General features: G+C 50.4%; 1 protein-coding gene across 1 annotated transcript in view; it reads right to left on the minus strand.

Moving 5' to 3' along the window:
• Positions 1 to 19730, minus strand: part of LOC142499804 (putative thioesterase PNKD) — a 51242-nt gene that overhangs the window by 18879 nt on the left and 12633 nt on the right. Inside the window, exons 2-3 of the mRNA XM_075609682.1 lie at positions 8967 to 9082; positions 3811 to 3923 (exon numbers count right to left, since the gene is read on the minus strand). Coding sequence (XP_075465797.1) covers positions 3811 to 3923; positions 8967 to 9082 — 229 coding nt within the window. The remainder of the gene's footprint in view (positions 1 to 3810; positions 3924 to 8966; positions 9083 to 19730) is intronic.

Below are 19730 nucleotides of genomic sequence, written 5' to 3' on the forward strand. Positions count from 1 at the left end.
TTGTGTTTCTGCCTCAGACTCACTGACGTGCGCGCAAACACTCAGTGACTGACGCACACACGCTACATGAAGCTGTAAAGGAGGGAGGGAGGGGGGGGACTGGATTGATGTGAATGGGGGACAAACAGAGAGAGGGGGGGGGAGAGAGAGAGGAACGGGAACATTACATCCCGGGCAACGCCGGGTCTCTCAGCTAGTATTCTATACACGCCATACAGAGATAGCGCCCGGGCACCTTTCCTAACCAATATTACCAAAAACAGACTGTAAGCTCATCTAGGCAGGGACTGTGCCTGTAACATTACTATGTGCTGCGTACCGCGCGCTGTACTGTAATTGTATGTATCTCTTTATTTATACAGCGCCATTAATGTACCCAGCGCTTCACTGCAGTAATACACGTGACAATCATATAAATAACAAATAATACAAAATAACACAAAGGGGAGAAGTGCTTCAGACAAAAGTAACATTTAGGAAAAGGAGTCCCTGCTCCGAAGAACTTACAATCTAATTGTGAAGCACTTGGAGTCCCATTGGGAGAAAATCGCTGTCTGAAATAAAATTATTACCACCTCCTCTTCTCTTTCATCACCTGCTCTGCCCCACTCCCTTGCTTCTCTCCCCCCCCTCCCATTAATCTCTGCCTCCTTTCATCTCCTGCTCTGTGGCAGGCCGTTTCCTGCTGGAGCACTCTGCAGCTGTGTGTTTATACTGATTAAACTGCTCGGATAAGGGAGTACAAAGCTGGGGTGGGCGGCCGCTCCACGCCGCGTCCCGTCCAAAAATAACAGCAGCTCGTCCAGAGAGCCGGGGTGTCCCTCAGCCTGTCCCGAGATCAGAGCACAGGAACAGGGGAGATTAACTTATAGGCCCCAACTTCCTCAGTTACCCGGCCTCTGACCCCAGGAATCAGCAAGTGTCCCACAGGTTGTGCCAGCAGGCAGGCGAGTGATGTCATTCACTTTCCCTCGTATCGGTTCCCAGCCACGATACGTGCACGGTGGGAAAATGATCCACGCTACCTCACAAGGAACCACAATGCAACGTTAGGTTTGTTATATAATAGGCGCGGGTGCACGTTTAGTTGTTAGGGTGCAAGCGGTGACACGCGCGGTTAGGGGGCGTGACTGATCACAGCGTTAGGCCGCGCTGCGATTGTATTTTTGCGCTGCCACGCCGCGAACCAAAATTTGATTGTATTTTCCATGGCCTGCCGCGCCACCGCTCACGGCCGTCCCTAGTATAGAACCGTCTAACACAGCCAATTATAATTGACGCGCGCACGGTATCGCACACGCTATATTACACGCCTTATCATTAAGCCCTTTAGAGCCAGGGGCTTGAAAACCACGCAGACAGTGCTGCTCTCCCTTCTCTGTAAGAACCACCAGTAACAGAAATGCGTTGAGACACAGAGAAAGGCACAAAGAGAAGAGGCAGACAGAGAGAGGGGAGAAACAGAGAGAGGAGAGACAGGAGAGCGGAGAGAGGGAGGGCGGAGAGAGAGGGAGGGTGGAGAGAGGGGGGAGAGGGAGGAGAGGAAAAGTGAGGAGGTAAGGCGCTCTCTGACTAGTTACAAAGGTGTCACGGAATTGTGAGTGTGTACAGAGATGCAGAAAGAAGATCCAGCACACTTTGGGTTAACAACAAAGTATTTTAACATCTTATTTCAACATCAGTATTTGTCATCTTATCTCTGTGCCCAGGACATACCTGATAACGAGAGGTAACTCTCAACGTATTACTTCCTGGTAAAACATTTTATAAATAAATAATTTTTATTGCAGTAATCACTGGGGACCGAAATGTCAATCATTGCAATAAAAATACTTTAATGTTGTGTGTGTGTATGTGTGTATGTATTCGAGGAAAATGCTTGTCAGATCTGGATATATACACACATACATACTTTCTGCTTTACACATATACATACATATACTGTACATACATACAGATCTGACAAGCATTTTCCTCATTGCTAGAGAATGATAACTGAGGGTAAGTCAGTATTCCCCGAACCTCACACCCCGCTGATACAGGAGTGAAGGCCTGTGGTGAAGGAGTTAAATCCATTTGCTAAAACAAACGAGATTATTTTCATGGAGGTATCCAAAACAAACCAGCTCACTTTCCCTTTTTCGCTCTGTGCGGGTTTTCCGAGCTCTGAACTCGATTGTTTCCCAAGCCCCTGAAGACCGGGATTTCACTGATATTACAGCGAAATCCCTGCCTGGAACCGGCCCAAACCCAACTCCGAGGCATGAAACCCCCCCAGCAATATTTATACAGAGTGCACAGGGACTTGCACATGTAGCATGTAGCATGTAACGTGTAGCGTGATTCCCCAGGTAACACAACATATCCCATTATAAAACTCAGATTATCACAGACTTTCCATTTAATGCAGGGGTTCTCAAATCCAGTCCGGAAGCCCCCCCCCCCCCCACACCCATTAGGTCGGGTTTTAAGGCTACCCTGCTTCAGCACAGGTGGCTCAATCTGTCCCTGCTTCAGCACAGGTGGCTCAATCTGTCCCTGCTTCAGCACAGGTGGCTCAATCTTGAGGACTGCAGTTATAAGCCCGATTTAATGGTAATGTAGACTCAACTTAACACCCCCTAGAGAACAATGACACAGGCACCAGCTGTACAACCCTCTCCAGACTGCTGCACTAGTGGAGGAACGAGCCCTGCGTTATTTTGCGAGGCGCTGCCCGCATGGTCCCCCCCAAAAAATAATAATAATTAAAAAAAAATGATATATATTTTTTTTATCCTTGCAGTTCGATACAATAAGTGGCACTGCAGCTCTAACCTTTTATTTTTAAATAAAAAAAAAAAACGTTTAAAATCCCAATTTGTTTCCGCGTTGCCAGGACAGTACGTGCCGGGGCTTCTCAGAGCATGTACAAAATTACGCTCATCCCTTGAGAAGAGTTTTTTTTAAATTTATTATTATTATTATTATTATTATTATTAAAAGCCAGCCAATATATATTAAAAAAAAAAAAGAAAGCGTTGAAAAATCACAAATGTTGCCCAAACTAGCTTCCACTTCCCCACGTCTGGCCGGGGTTTGCGCCCCCTCCTAAAGTCTTATAAATGACTTCAAAGCTTCCAAGTTTCAAACGGCTACGTAACCAGTGAAGTCGCATCGCGGGCAGTTTGCGGTCGTTACGTCCCGCCGCGCGGGCGGTACTAGTCTTATTGAAACCTCGTGTTAGGTGAAGGAATAGGTTCGTTTCAGCGCAGAGTACAAATTACAGTAACATTTCTGGCACTGGTAGTATTTGTGGTATTCAATGCTCCAGTATTTGTGGTATTCAATGCTCCAGTATTGTGGTATTCAATGCAACTGTATTTGTGGTATTCAATGCTCCAGTACTGTATTGTGGTATTCGATGCAACAGTATTGTGGTATTCAATGCTCCAGTACTGTATTGTGGTATTCAATGCAACAGTATCACTACTCATTAGAAAAGGGGAAGTTTCACTTCTCTGAAGAAAGGATTTCTGTGTTTCTCAACTTTCCCCGGGGGTTCCCTAAAAAGACTTAAACAGTCTTTTTATTATTATTATTATTATTAAAAATAAGTTACCGACATGTTTTCTGTAGTTTTAAAAGCCTATAAAAAAAAAATACAACACTTCTAATGTCCTAGTGTGATTAGAGGTTCAGAATGGTAAGGATTCAGGACACGGGCGTGTAAATTGTCTGTGCGGCAGATTACACGCATGAAAACCACGAGAGCCACCAGCGCAAGCGCGCGCACACACACACACACACACACGGCTGCTCAGCACCCACCTGCACGGCCACAGGGTCAGACGGGTCCACAGCCACGGCCAGGCTGGACGTTGTGTCGATGACCAAGTAACTGTAGTTATCAGACAGCACTGGAATAGGCACGACTTTAACCCCTGAAAGGACGAGGAAAGAGGGGGAAAAAAAAGGTCAAAGGTTAGAAATAAGAGGCTAATCTGCAAATAGTAATCGTTTTACCTATGTAACACCCCTCATTCATTTAAAGGTTACTATGCAAAATGTGGAGCTTCAATAAAAAAAGCAGAGCGCTGCCTGGACGCTGTGCGGTGCCATGTGGGGCGGGTAATGTCTTGCACAAGGACAATCCAGTCCACATCCAAAGAACGATGTTCCTGCGGTAATCGAATCACTCGTTCCTGCAACGTAACACGATCAGGAGAAGAACCCGGCTCCAGATGTGGAGATGTAGTTAACCCCTTGCATGCTGCTCTGGCAGTGAAGGGTGTTCTGGCCGACTGACCGAGTACAAACGCCACGATGTGCCATTTACTTTGATGTCTTTGCAAATAATGCCCATTTCTATGGTTATTCTGCTTTAACTCACAACTCATTGATAAGGCAGCCTAGTAATAACATAGAATTGTTTGCACTACAGACTTGTTTAAAAAATAAATAAAAGTAGTTTTATTTGAGTTGCTAAAACAACTTTTTATTTTTATAAGTGTACTAGCTGAGAGACCCGGCGTTGCCCGGGATTTAATGTTCCCGCTCCTCTCTCTCTCCTCTCCCCTTCCCCCTCTCTCTGTTTGTCCCCCATTCACATCAATCCAGTCCCCCCCTCTCCCTCCTTTACAGCTCTGTTTGTCCCCCTTTACAGCTTCATGCAGTGTGTGTGCGTCAGTCATTGTGTGTGCGTCAGTCAGTCACTGTGTGTGTGTGTGTGCGCGCGCGTCAGTGAGTCTGACGCAGAAACACAAACACACACACACACAGACTGACTGACGCACACACACACAGTCAGTGTGTGCGTGTGCGTGTGCCTCAGTCAGTCAGTGTGTGCGTGCGCGTCAGTCAGTGTGTGTGTGTGTGTGTGTGTGCGTCAGTCAGTCACTGTGTGTAAGGGGTAGGGGGGGGTGAAGGGCAGGGGTAGGGGGGGTGAAGGCCAGGGGTAGGGGGGGGTGAAGGGCAGGGGTAGGGGGGGTGAAGGGCGGGGGTGAAGGGCAGGGGTAGGGGGGGTAAAGGGCAGGGGTAGGGGGTGAAGGGCAGGGGTAGGGGGGGTGAAGGGCAGGGGTAGGGGTGAAAGTGAGGCACAAATTGTTGGCAGGAGTAAAATGTCCCTCTCTACATACACACACACACACACACCGGGAGTGAGAGGTGGTGGAGAGTGGGACTGGGGTAGGAGGGCCGCGCTTCCCCTCCGTCCGGGAGCCGGTGCAGGGCGCGCACGTGATGGGGGGGGCGGGGGGACGACAGAGGGTGTGTGTGTGGGTGTGTGTGTGTGTCTCTCCGTCTCTCCTTTGGCCCGTCACTCCGCCTCAGGCCAATGAGAGGTGTGCGGGGGCGGGCGGGCCAAGGGAGCAATCTCATTGGCCTGGCCCAAGGTCCAATGGGATTGCCGCTAGGGACACAGGGAGACACGGACACATATGACGCTTTCAGAAATATATAGTAAAGATGTGCGTGCGTACACACACACACACACACACACACACACACACACGGAATAAGAAAGGGTGCACTGTAAGTCAGTATTATATAAAGATACTGCATGATTACAAATATTGGTTAGTGCCTGTCTATGGACAATTTGAGACGTATATCTATATAATCTTCAGTCGTCCCCTGCTGGATGAAGCCGCCCCAATGATCTCCCAGGTACTGCAGTTGCCGCTTCTCTTCGCCACGTCGCTCCAACAAATCTTCAGATTCCATCCTCCCATCTTACTTCTGGTCGTCGTCTTGGTCTTTTAATCTCTCCTGGAATCCAGTCGAGTACCATCTTTGTCCAACGATGGTCATTTCTTCTTGCGATATGCCCGGCCCAACCGCCATTTTAATTTCTTCACCCTTGTGATGTCACAGACGTGTGTGGTTTCAACCCCTTCATTCTGTTTCCTGTTCCTTCGGATAATACCCATCATACCGCTCTTCATACCGCTCTTCATACCGCTCTTCATACCGCTCTTCATACCGCTCTTCATACCGCTCTTCATACCGCTCTTCGTCCAAATCTTCTAACTGGTCTTTGCATTCAGGGTCAAAGTAAGCTCTACAAAGCAAGGACTTGCGTCTGAAAACTCTGTACAGAAAGTCAATGGTGCTATAGCACAAAGTAAGAGAATATGACTATTAAACAATTGCACTCCAAAACACACAGAAAAATGGAAGCTTCGTCCACTGGCAGTGACAGGGTTACAAATAGATGATGCATCTACAAGGAGATGGGGTTTCCAGTGAAGGGGTTTAGACGGCAAACTTAACACCCCACAGAAATGTGTGACAGGCAACTATTTCACAAGCCGTTACTGGAAGCGCTGCAGCAGCAGCAAAGAAAGTGCTGGATTCCAGCTCTTCCAGCTCCCCTGCAGTGCACTTTGTAACGCGATTACCACAGAGCAGATAAGAACAGAAGGGTACAGTACGATACACGCACTGCGGCGGAAATAAAGCCAATGATTAGTCACTGCAAAATCTAAATCAGCCGGGTTAAACTGTTACAACGTTTCAGTTAAAAGTTGCTGCAATATCCAAATGGTGTAATGCAGGGGTGAACTAACTTCAGTCCTCAAGGGCCCCCAACAGGTCACGTTTTCGTGATATCCCTGCTTCAGCACAGGAGGCTCAATCAGTGGCTCAGTCTTTTCAGTCCTCAAGGGCACCCAACAGGACAGGTTTTCAGGATACCCCTGCTTCAGCACAGGTGGCTCAATCAGACTCAATCAAAGACTCAGCCACTGATTGAGCCGTCTGTGCTGAAGCAGGGATATCCTGAAAACCTGACTTGTTGGTGGCCCGTGAGGACTGGTGTTGGCCACTCCTGGTCTAATGTTTCTGCTACACAACTGCTCCACTACCAGGCAAAACAAAGAAAGGCAGTATTGGGGATTCTTCTAAAATGATGATATCGAACGTCACTTCCCATACATAATGCAGTGTAATCAATGTACTGTACAGTGTACACCAGAAGCAAAACCGGCCATGGAAAGAACTCTAACGGGTTTTTCTAGAGACCGAAGTGTTGCAGGGGGCAGGAAGCACAGCGAAGCGACAGAGCGGGAATGTTCTCCAATAGGACGTGCTGTGGGACCCCAACTGTATATTGAGCCATCGCACCTGTAGTATACGGAGTGGACATTTTCCCTTGGGAGAGCAGGGGAAGGGCCCCCATAATAACCCTTGCAGCGTTATGGCAATAGGATGTGTAACCTGCTTGTCATAGTTTCTCTTCTCGCTCCATTTTCAAACCGAACCAAGTTTAAATACAAATAAAAAGGATAGGTCTGCAACCCTGCCTTTCACCATTATCCCCTCGCATATAGTGCTCCCACTGCAGCAAGGGATTCTGGGAAATGACATGCAAATGAGCACACCGTGTCAACCCTTTGCCCGAAATCCATTTTTACATGGAACTCTGATAAATTAACGCTCGCTTCTAGATGCAAAGCCAGTGAAACCACTCACAGACCCTTTGGGTCTCATCAGTGTGAGGCTTGTGGTGCTGGCGCTGCAATTTGCAAGGCTGGGTACATAGGTTTACCATACTTCATATAAGTTATTGTGGGTGAAAAAGGCGACAAAAACCCTCCACTGTATAGCAAATAAAAAGATCACTTGTGAGCACATTCACATGCTATATGGTGGAGGTTTTTTGTCGCCTTTTTTACCCACCATACTAATATATATATATATATATATATATATATATATATATATATATATATATATATATATATATATATATATATATATATATATATATGAGAGAGAGAGAGAGAGAGAGAGAGAGAGAGAGAGAGAGAGAGAGAGAGAGAGAGAGAGAGAGAGAGAGAGAGTGTGTGTGTGTGTGTGTGTTAAAAACGGAGCTCCTCATACTTCCTCCCAAACCTGGCCCTATTTCCTACTTCCACATTACTGTTGGAAGAACCATCATTCACCCAGTAGCCCAAGCACGTTGCCTAGGGGTCACACTCGACTCCCCTCTCATATTCTCTTCTCATATTCAAAAAGGTAGCAAAAACCGGTCGCTTTTTTCCTCCGCAATATTACCAAGATACGCCCTTTCCTATGTTGCTCGGCTGCTAAAACTGACACAGACCCTCATTCTCTCCCGTCTCGACTACTGTAACCTCCTGCTGTCCGGCCTCCCTGCCTCTCACCTGTCACCCCTGCACCATCATACTCTTGTGTTCTGCTCAAGGATGTCTTCTCTCTACCCCTTTTGTATACAAAGCCCTCTCCCACCTTAAACCTTTCTCACTGACTGCCCCACACCTCTGGAATGCCCTTCCCCTCAAGACCCGACTAGCAGCCTCTCTATCCACCTTTAAAACTCACCTTAAAACACAATTGCTTAAGGAAGCATATGAGTAGCTCTGTGGCTGATAATTAACACCTCATACATTAACCTTGGCCCCTCGCAGGCGTACTTACCAGAACGCCCTCCTACTTCTTCCTACAAACAAATTAGATTGTAAGCTCTTTGGAGCAGGGACTCCTTTTCCTTAATGTTACTTATGTTTGATGCACTTCTCCACTTTGTGTTATTTGTATTATTTATATGATTGTCACATATATTACTGCTGTGAAGCGCTATGTACATTAATGGCACTATATAAACACACACACACACTATTGGCGCAGCGTGGATTAGAGAGGTTGCAACCGGACTACCTGGGAGATTATTGGGGAGGCTTCATCCAGCAGTGGGGAGACCAGGAGGGAGAGAGAAAGGCACAGAGGTGGAGGGGGGATATGGTGGACACCTAACTTGATACATTAACACATGCTGTACATGTTTCCAGGGGAAGCACCTGTGTCTAAGGGGGTTACAGGGAGGGGAACATCTGGGGTCCTCCCCACAGACCTCCAGCAGGAAGGAGAACAATAACCCTGAGACAGCTCCACGTGCGCACACACACACAGAGCCTGGGAGAACTATACATCACTTCTGCACAGCTACAATCCCCTCTTCTTACCACTGAACACGATGGCCTGGGTGGCAGAGTGACCGTGGGGGTACTGCTCGCGCGCCTTCCTCAGCTGCCGCTTGTAGAACAGGTAGCCCAGCCTGGTCTTGGTGTAGAGGCTGTAACTGCAGGGGACGCAGAAGGAGAGAAGGGAATGAGGACAATGAGACAGACCGGCCTCATAATACGGAGGGGGGGGGGGGGGTCAAAGGGAACGAGCCACAGTCAAATATTTAAAAAGGAGTAAAATAGAAGTTACTGACAATTGTGTTTAAATATTCAAAACATGTATAACTACTTAGATATACTGTATTTGTCAACTTTAAAAAAAAAAAAATTAGGGGGCAGGGAGAGGGGGAAATAAGTGGCTGGCAAATTAGAGAATTACGGTATTTCACGCAAAAAAATTAAATGTTCACTTTACATGGGACAGGGTCTTTAAGCCTTTTGAAGGAAGCCAGCGACCTTGATACATTGTTGAAGTGTATAACAAAATATAAACACACACACACACCTTTATTTCTACTATCAGAGTGACAGCCATGTTATTCATTCCCAGCTCACATAAACCATCAAGCCATAGAAGTGACCGGCGCTGTAACACGGCGCCGACCCATCCGTGTAACACGGCGCCGACCCATCACACTGTGCTCCTGGAGACCTTATCTGCATCCCTGCTGTCTTGTGCCCCTCTCCCCATCCAGTCCAGTTCACCGCCAAGAGACATACGTTTAATCGTTAAGCTGTTGTGTCAGAGGTGAACCTGGATGATCTAGTCCCAGAGGTTTTGGGCTTGTTGTTTTTGAATCCTCTGGGGGGGAAAAGGGGGAAGGGACACAGGGCAGTTTAACGGCCCCGGTCACTGCACAATGTTTTATTGTGAGCGGGGATGTGATGTGTTATGTGAGCGATTGTTCAATTGTTTCGCCCAGCGGAGGAGAAGTAAAAGAAAGGGACAGCCCCGTTTCCCACACAGCACAATGTGCAGAGTTCTGGAAACCTGCGCTCTGGCAAAGAAATAAACCCAATCCCATCCCAGCCAGGCTTCCTGACATACCCGCTCCTCCCGGAGCCTTCTGCAGCATCGCCGCGCGCAGGACAGCACCACACCTGTCTATGCGCGCACGCACATGTATGTATGCATGCACACGTGATGTATGTATGTATGTGATTTTAACCCGTGTGTGCACGTAAGTGATTTGAGCCTGGATCTATGGTGATTGGAGCGTGTGGGTAACACGTATACATGCGATTTGTGCTGATCTGTTGAAACACACGGGTCTCACATGCATGTTTATAGCTTCACAATGTGGAAAGGATTATTTTTCAATGAACCCTTTTGCTGCAGTAGGCCCATGCCCTGCCACAGCCCCTACATAGCTGGGAATGTACAGGGGGCAGGGGGAGGTGGGGGAAGAAATGTAGGGAAAGGGGGGGAGGAAGCAAAGTACAGGGAGAGGTGGGGGGGAGGGGGAGAGAAATGTACAAGGAGAGGTGTAGTAGAAGAAAAAGAAATGTACAGGGAGGGGGAGAAAACAAATTACAGGGAGAGGGGGGGGGGAGAAATGTACAGGGAGGGAGGGGGGGGGAAATGTACAAGGAGAGGTGAAGTAGAAGAAAAAGTGTACAGGGAGAGGGGGGGGGAGGAAGAACTGTACAGGTATTGGAGGGGGGGGGGAGAAGAGGAGGAATGTACAGGGATAGGGGGGAAGAAATGTACATTCCTCCTGCCCTTCCTCCCCCCCCCCCTGTACAAGGAGAGGGGGGGGGGGAGGAGGAAGAAATGTACAGGGGGGGAGGAGAAAGTATAGCGGAGAATGTATGGGGAGAGGTGATAAGCCTCCGGGTGACACCGGCTTCTTTCTCTCCGTCCCGCGCGCTCACATCTCCAACCCCCACAGGATTTAATTAACTTCACATTTCAATTACTACAGCTTAATTCCCAGCAGGACGGTGGCGGGGTATTAATTCCCAGCAGGACGGTGGCGGGGTATTAATTCCCAGCAGGACGGTGGCGGGGTATTAATTCCCAGCAGGACGGTGGCGGGGGTATTAATTCCCAGCAGGACGGTGGCGGGGTATTAATTCCCAGCAGGACGGTGGCGGGGTATTAATTCCCAGCAGGACGGTGGCGGGGTATTAATTCCCAGCAGGACGGTGGCGGGGGTATTAATTCCCAGCAGGACGGTGGCGGGGTATTAATTCCCAGCAGGACGGTGGCGGGGTATTAATTCCCAGCAGGACGGTGGCGGGGTATTAATTCCCAGCAGGACGGTGGCGGGGGTATTAATTCCCAGCAGGACGGTGGCGGGGTATTAATTCCCAGCAGGACGGTGGCGGGGTATTAATTCCCAGCAGGACGGTGGCGGGGGTATTAATTCCCAGCAGGACGGTGGCGGGGGTATTAATTCCCAGCAGGACGGTGGCGGGGTATTAATTCCCAGCAGGACGGTGGCGGGGTATTAATTCCCAGCAGGACGGTGGCGGGGTAATTAATTCCCAGCAGGACGGTGGCGGGGTATTAATTCCCAGCAGGACGGTGGCGGGGGTATTAATTCCCAGCAGGACGGTGGCGGGGGTATTAATTCCCAGCAGGACGGTGGCTGGGTATTAATTCCCAGCAGGACGGTGGCGGGGTATTAATGCCCAGCAGGACGGTGGCGGGGTATTAATGCCCAGCAGGACGGTGGCGGGGTATTAATTCCCAGCAGGACGGTGGCGGGGGTATTAATTCCCAGCAGGACGGTGGCGGGGGTATTAATTCCCAGCAGGACGGTGGCGGGGGTATTAATGCCCAGCAGGACGGTGGCGGGGGTATTAATGCCCAGCAGGACGGTGGCGGGGGTATTAATTCCCAGCAGGACGGTGGCGGGGGTATTAATTCCCAGCAGGACGGTGGCGGGGGTATTAATTCCCAGCAGGACGGTGGCGGGGGTATTAATTCCCAGCAGGACGGTGGCGGGGGTATTAATGCCCAGCAGGACGGTGGCGGGGTATTAATTCCCAGCAGGACGGTGGCGGGGGTATTAATTCCCAGCAGGACGGTGGCGGGGTATTAATTCCCAGCAGGACGGTGGCGGGGTATTAATTCCCAGCAGGACGGTGGCGGGGTATTAATTCCCAGCAGGACGGTGGCGGGGTATTAATTCCCAGCAGGACGGTGGCGGGGTATTAATTCCCAGCAGGACGGTGGCGGGGTATTAATTCCCAGCAGGACGGTGGCGGGGTATTAATTCCCAGCAGGACGGTGGCGGGGTATTAATTCCCAGCAGGACGGTGGCGGGGTATTAATTCCCAGCAGGACGGTGGCGGGGTATTAATTCCCAGCAGGACGGTGGCGGGGTATTAATTCCCAGCAGGACGGTGGCGGGGTATTAATTCCCAGCAGGACGGTGGCGGGGTATTAATTCCCAGCAGGACGGTGGCGGGGTATTAATTCCCAGCAGGACGGTGGCGGGGTATTAATTCCCAGCAGGACGGTGGCGGGGTATTAATTCCCAGCAGGACGGTGGCGGGGTATTAATTCCCAGCAGGACGGTGGCGGGGTATTAATTCCCAGCAGGACGGTGGCGGGGTATTAATTCCCAGCAGGACGGTGGCGGGGTATTAATTCCCAGCAGGACGGTGGCGGGGTATTAATTCCCAGCAGGACGGTGGCGGGGTATTAATTCCCAGCAGGACGGTGGCGGGGTATTAATTCCCAGCAGGACGGTGGCGGGGTATTAATTCCCAGCAGGACGGTGGCGGGGGTATTAATTCCCAGCAGGACGGTGGCGGGGGTATTAATTCCCAGCAGGACGGTGGCGGGGTATTAATTCCCAGCAGGACGGTGGCGGGGGTATTAATTCCCAGCAGGACGGTGGCGGGGTATTAATTCCCAGCAGGACGGTGGCGGGGTATTAATTCCCAGCAGGACGGTGGTGGGGTATTAATTCCCAGCAGGACGGTGGCGGGGGTATTAATTCCCAGCAGGACGGTGGCGGGGTATTAATGCCCAGCAGGACGGTGGAGGGGTATTAATTCCCAGCAGGACGGTGGTGGGGTATTAATGCCCCAGGGAAATAACTGGCACAGTCCCTGGAAAGAGCCAGCGCTGGGAGCATCCAGCACATAGGCACCACACACAGGTTCTTCCTGTAGCTGCGATGCACTGCAGGAGTTATGCTACACAGGCAGTCCCTCTTAGGCCTCGGCCATGTTCCTTGCTTGCTGGCGGAAGCGCGCTGACGCGCGCTCTCGCTCAGCACTGAGCCCCTTCAGCCGCAATTAGGCCACGTCCATAGTTTATACTTTCTTGCTCAGGCGCGCTGACGCTTAGCTGCGACAGCCGTCAGCGCTCATTTTTCGTGGCCTTGCCTCAGAGACAGGGAGTGTACTCGCGAGGCTGGTGGGAGGCGGGGCTGGAGGCGGGATTCCTGCGGTGGCTATGTCGCGTCATCGCGCATGCGCGGTGAGCACGGCAACGGCAAGTTCCTGCAGTGCTGCCCAGCCCGGGGACAGCGGCTGTGCTGCTGGGGGACACACATGTAGCTATGCTGCTCCTGGTACACGCAGTTCCTGCAGTGCTGCCCAGCCCGGGGACAGCGGCTGTGCTGCGGTGGGACACACATGTAGCTATGCTGCTCCTGGTACATGTAGTTCCTGCAGTGCTGCCCAGCCCGGGGACAGCGGCTGTGCTGCGGTGGGACACACATGTAGCTATGCTGCCCCTGGTACACGCAGTTCCTGCAGTGCTGCCCAGCCCGGGGACAGCGGCTGTGCTGCGGTGGGACACACATGCTATGCTGCTCCTGGTACATGTAGTTCCTGCAGTGCTGCCCAGCCCGGGGACAGCGGCTGTGCTGCGGTGGGACACACATGTAGCTGTGCTGCCCCTGGTACACGCAGTTCCTGCAGTGCTGCCCAGCGCGGGGACAGCGGCTGTGCTGCGGTGGGACACACATGTAGCTATGCTGCCCCTGGTACACGCAGTTCCTGCAGTGCTGCCCAGCCCGGGGACAGCGGCTGTGCTGCTGGGGGACACACATGTAGCTATGCTGCCCCTGGTACACGCAGTTCCTGCAGTGCTGCCCAGCCCGGGGACAGCGGCTGTGCTGCGGTGGGACACACATGTAGCTATGCTGGGGGAGAGAGTAGGACTTTACATGATGAGGAGGAGGAGGTGGGCGAGCAGAGAGAGAGGATACCCCTTTTGGATTATTATCCCCGCTGGCGCCACACACTCAGTAGCCTGTCAACATAGCCCTGCTCTCCTTTCATTGGTTGCTGAGGCGTCACGTGAGCGGAGTCAGCGCGTGAATTTTAAATTTCAGTGTCGGCTCTGTTCAAGCGCGCCTCAGCAAGCAACTGAAAGCATGCGCGAGCCCCTACTAAAGCCGCTTTAATTGCGGCTGTAGGGGCTCAGCGGGAAGCATCAGCAAGCAAGCCGTAAGCATGCCCTGGGCCCAAGAGCGGCTTTAGTAGGGGCTCACCTACGCTTCCGCAAGCGTGCGGAAGCGCAGGTCTTAGGGGAATTTAAAATTCCCCCGCTTGCCGGCGCGACAGGCCGGTCACGTGAGCGGTTCGCCCAATGAGGGCGAACCAGCTCCGTGACGTCACTGGACCGCCCCCGGCCAGTGACGCGCCCGCCCCCGGCCCGGCCCCTGACGGCGCGTGCGGTAAGCAACCGCAAGGCCAGGGAAAGCACCCGCTTTCCCTGCGCCTCAGCACGCCAGCAGGGAGCATGCCCGAGGCCTTAGGATGAAAGTGAACTAAAGATAGAGGCATGCGTAGTAGCTGAAATTACGCAATAGACCAGTTTAAAAAAAAATACATACATACATACATACATATACATATATATATATACATATACATATAGATATTATGGTGGGTGAAAAGGCGACTAAAAACCCTCCACCGTATAGCATTCAGAATGGCTGAAAAAGAAAAGAATCAAGGTGTTGCAATGGCCCAGTCAAAGTCCAGACTTCAACCCGATTGAAATGCTGTGGCTGGACGTTAAGAGAGCTGTGCATAAACAAATGCCCGCAAACCTCAATGAACTGAAGCAACGTTGTAAAGAAGAGTGGGCCAAGAATCCTCCACAACGATGTGAGAGACTGATAAAGTCATACAGAAAACTATTACTTCAAGTTATTGCTGCTAAAGGTGGTTCTACAAGCTATTGAATCATAAGGTATACTTAGTTTTTCACACATGGCTTCTCCATTTTGGCTTTATTTGTGTTAAATAAATCATGACACGGTGTAATATGTCATGTGTTGTTGTTCATCTGAGGTTGTATTTACCTAATTTTAAGACCTGCTAAGGAACAAATGATTGTTATGTCCTGATATGTAAAACCATGGAATTCAAAGAGGGTGTACTTTCTTTTTCACACCACTGTATATAGCACCATCCATGTGCATAGCATGTCACCGCAGTAATACACGTGACATAATGGAGCACATGATGGGGATAAGCGTTTGACACAAAAGTAACATTAGGAAAAGACGCCCCAGCCCCAAATAGCTGGCAGTCTAAATCCAATAAACATATCAAGCTTTACAGGATTCCCCCATCACTTTATTGTAACATCCCTCCAGTTTCGGAGAAAAAAAAAAAGGTCATGTCATTTAACCATTCAAGTGCCAGGGGGGGGGAGGGGGCCTGTGACCGCCCGCCATCTAAGTGTTGATGGAATGGAAGGAGTGCGCCTGTTCCAAGCCTCAGATGTCCCCGATCGTGCTCAGCGTGCCACAGGAGCGCCGAACATCGTGTGCCCTACAAGACAAGCCGTGGGCGTGCCAGACACCAAGACGTGGTATCTACGCCATTAGGCTACCAAGGGGTCACTACAGTACATTCAGGTACTTGGCCACCGTTGTGACTCAGTCCTGAACATCGTTCACTCGTGTCGGAGGCCTCTACCCATCCTACCATCCCCTAGATCAATGACCTGCAGTTCCCTGTGAGCGAGTTCAATGTGTCGTATTGTTCTTGAGACTCTAATCCACCACTGGGGAAAGAAGCCGCCTGGAACATTTCATTGGTGCTGAGCGAGCTTTGAAAGAGAGGCGGCTTATAGATAATGCATTATCATGCAGGCCCAGGCCTCCCTTCTGTTACCAGACACATGACATCTGTGTCTAATCGGCTCGCCTAGCCTCAGTTAACGTAACCTCTTCAGCGCTGGACGAGACGCTACGCATTCCTGCCTGACAGCACAATCCCCCGCAGTGTGTGAGATCTTATTCACCCGGCCCTGTACATCAAGGCTGCAGCTTTATGCGTGTTGTGTAATTTAATCTCAAAACGTTGACTTTGGCTGCTTCCTGCAGCTCAGTCACCGCAGCTCTGGAAACACACGGGCACAGCGAGGGCTCATCTGCGCTCCAGCCCAAATTCATTCAAACAGGTTCCCATCCATTGTTACTTCCCGAGACAGACAGACAAAGAGAGCACTGACATTCTGGGCCCACCTAAACAAGAGCCAACCACAGTCTTACTGCTACAGAGCAATGCGAAGCCAGGACCTCCTCACTAAACCCTGTGCCATAAAACAACTTGTCCTCTCACTCCAAGGACAAAACCCCACACAGATTAACAACCTGCCGAAAAAAGAAATCAACTCAATCTCCAACGAAATGAAGAAGCAGTATGTGACAATGTGGGAAAAGGATATCCAGCGCTCAAAGAAGCTGGAAACCTACCACAACCTACAGAGAGAATACACTCTGGCACCCTACCTACTGAAGGTAAAAGACCCAAAACAGAGACAGACCCTGGGCCAGTACAGAATAAGTGCCCACAGCCTAGAAATAGAAACAGGCAGACACAGACAGAACTGGAAGCCCCGGGAGATGAGACTGTGCCAGCGATGTGAGCTAGGAGAGGTGTGTGAGAGACACAGGCAGACACAGGCAGAACTGGAAGCCCCGGGAGATGAGACTGTGCCAGCGATGTGAGCTAGGAGAGGTGTGTGAGAGACACAGGCAGACACAGGCAGAACTGGAAGCCCCGGGAGATGAGACTGTGCCAGCGATGTGAGCTAGGAGAGGTAGAAGATGAAACGCACTTCCTTTTGCGATGCACAAAATACTCTGAAGTGAGGAGTGCCCACCTAGAGAAACTAACTGCTGTTATCCAGAACTTTAATAATATAGAGGAGAACCAAAAAATAGCGATCCTCCTGGGAGAAGATGAAACCACAGCAGAACTGGCTGCACACTATATCAGCACCTGCCACAAGCTGAGAGACGTCCACTAGCCCCCACACCCCTGTGCGACACTGTTACCCACATACCGTGCAATCATTATACCCTACCCCCTAGTATTCGTGTAATTATTGTCCCCCACCCCTTACTATTCACGCTTTGGCAATACTGAAATGTTCTTTCGTCATGCCAATAAAGCTGATTTGATTTGACGGACAGACCGGACAGACTACTTCTAGTTTTATTCCATTTATTTTGATCTTTGCAGAGCCGACACATTTGCGGCTGACTTTGGTGACTTGCCGAGATTCCTACAGATGCCAAATTCTTCCTTGCTTCAGCGAGTTTTCTTTGCGGCTTGAGGTCTTCTGGCAAAAAATAACAATGTCCTCTGCAAATCGCAGGTGACAAGTATTCAACATTGATTTGTATTCCTTTTTCCCCTCTCAGTTCAATGACTTGTACAGTTCTTCCCGTGCGGCTGTGAGACGCGGAGGTGACGCGGCGTCTCCCTGCCGCACTCCCTTGCAGATCGTCCTATAAATCTAATGGTTGATGCAGCATTCCCAGAAATGTTCCTTATAAGCACCAGGTGAAGACAGACAACTTCAAAAGACCCGAATATTATCAGCACCTCCCTGCTGCAGGGGACCGTTTGCTGCTCAGGTGTTGTCAGCAGCTCAGACGCAATTAGAAACAACAGCCGAGACACAGCAGAGGTGGCAGGGTCGTAGCGGCCGTTATTGGTCTTCAATATACATCTGGAATATTTGACCAAAATGGAGGTTTAAATCTCCCGTGGGCCAATAGGAAACCGCGACATATTTGGCTCACGTTACGCAGGGGATTTAAACCTCTAGGAGGTTCCCGAGGGCATCTTCTCCGGGAAGCATCTCGGGGAGCAGGGAGTACCCCCTGGAGATGAAATGAACGCGGTTCAGCTGTGAAGACCCCCTGCTTTCTGTACAGATAAGGAAAAAGCAGCCTGCTCGTACCCATTACATGAAAAAAACATTTTTTTTCAAACTCGGAAAATGTGCGTCACTGGGAGGTTAAAATGGCCGCTGCCATTCCCACTCTTTAGCAGCTCACGCAGCAAATGAACAGGTGAAAAAAAAAAAAAAGTTACGTTATAGATAATCTCGACATGAACTAGAAGATTCTACAATAAGCTTTATTTTTGGGCTTAGATCGCAATGTCCCCAAGAACAGGGGGGCGCAAACTTTTTTCCCTGCGCCCCCTTGCCGGCTGTCCCCTCACTCCCGCGCCCCCCCCCCCCCAACCCCAACTTACTTGCGCTCCGGCGTAATGACGTCACGTTGCCATAGCAACGTGACGTCACATGACCTCGCAGCGTCATTTTGACGCCGCGTTGCCATGGCGACGCAGGGAGGAAGCCGCCGGAGCCACGGTAAGTTAGGTTTACAGAGGCCTTGCAGCTCCCCCGGCACTTAATTTAAGTGCCTTCGGGAAGCGCGCGGGGCCTCTGTAAACCCCGCGCCCCCCATCGGCAGTCTCGCGCCCCCCCTGGGGGTTGCGCCCAACAGTTTGCGCACCGCTGCCCTAGAACACGAGCGGAGAGGATGATGCAGGTGGAACGACAACAATGTCGCCAACGTCCATCCACAGGGCCGCAATTAGCAAGATACATATAAAATGTAAGAAATTCCTTAAAAAAAATATTCCACCACCCTTAAAGTTAAAATGTTGCTTTCCTGTGAAAAAGGAGCAGGTCCTGTGCAATTCTAATCTCATGGAGGTCCTGGGCTCACATATTTAGCTAATGGGGGGTGGAGGGGGGCTTAAAATGGACAAGTAGCAAGAGTGACAGGGCTCATTTTCATGTCATTACCCAGAATCCATTGCTGCAGCAGAAGCACTATAGTCTGACAGGAGTGCGCAAACTCATTCTCCTTGCTCGTCTCCGGCGTCTTTTGACGCCGCAAGGTTATGTGATGTTGCGTGACCCCCCCCCTCTCCCCCGCGTCTTTTGACGCCGGGTGGCCATGGCGACGTGTCACTGAAAAATTAAGGTAAGTAAAGTTAGAGAGGCCTCACGCGATCCCCGGCATTTAAATGCCTTAGGGGGGGAAGGGGAGTGTGAGGTCTCTAACCGCCACGCCCCCCCGTTTGTGCACCGCTGTTCTAAGAGATAATGGGGAAAAGTATTGTTGCGGACCTGTCTCGGACATGTGAACATGGTGGATTTTTATTTGTTGTACATTATTTTGAAACTTAATTAAAAAAAAAAAAAAAGTGCCAATCACCTGCAGGGAACAATATATGCGCTCACGTCAGTAAGAGGAGGCCTGTCCCTTTAGGTAAGAACGGTTATTCTATTATTGGAGCGGTACTGTAGCTGGCAGTGTCCGCTTCTTTATATAATCGTGTTAGCAGGGTATAAGAGGGTTTGGTAACATTCCCAGAGTATTTATGGCTTTGCTGGTCTAACTTTATCCCAGCGTTTCTCTCCCCCCTTTGCTTAGTTAGATCCCACCTGGCAGCGGCAGCGCACAGGAAGCGGTCTCACTGAATTGTAGGATTTCGGGATAGACTGACCCCCTGCCCTGCTGA

This window comes from Ascaphus truei, chromosome 7, assembly GCF_040206685.1.
Source record: "Ascaphus truei isolate aAscTru1 chromosome 7, aAscTru1.hap1, whole genome shotgun sequence".
Classification (NCBI taxonomy): Eukaryota; Metazoa; Chordata; class Amphibia; order Anura; family Ascaphidae; genus Ascaphus; species Ascaphus truei.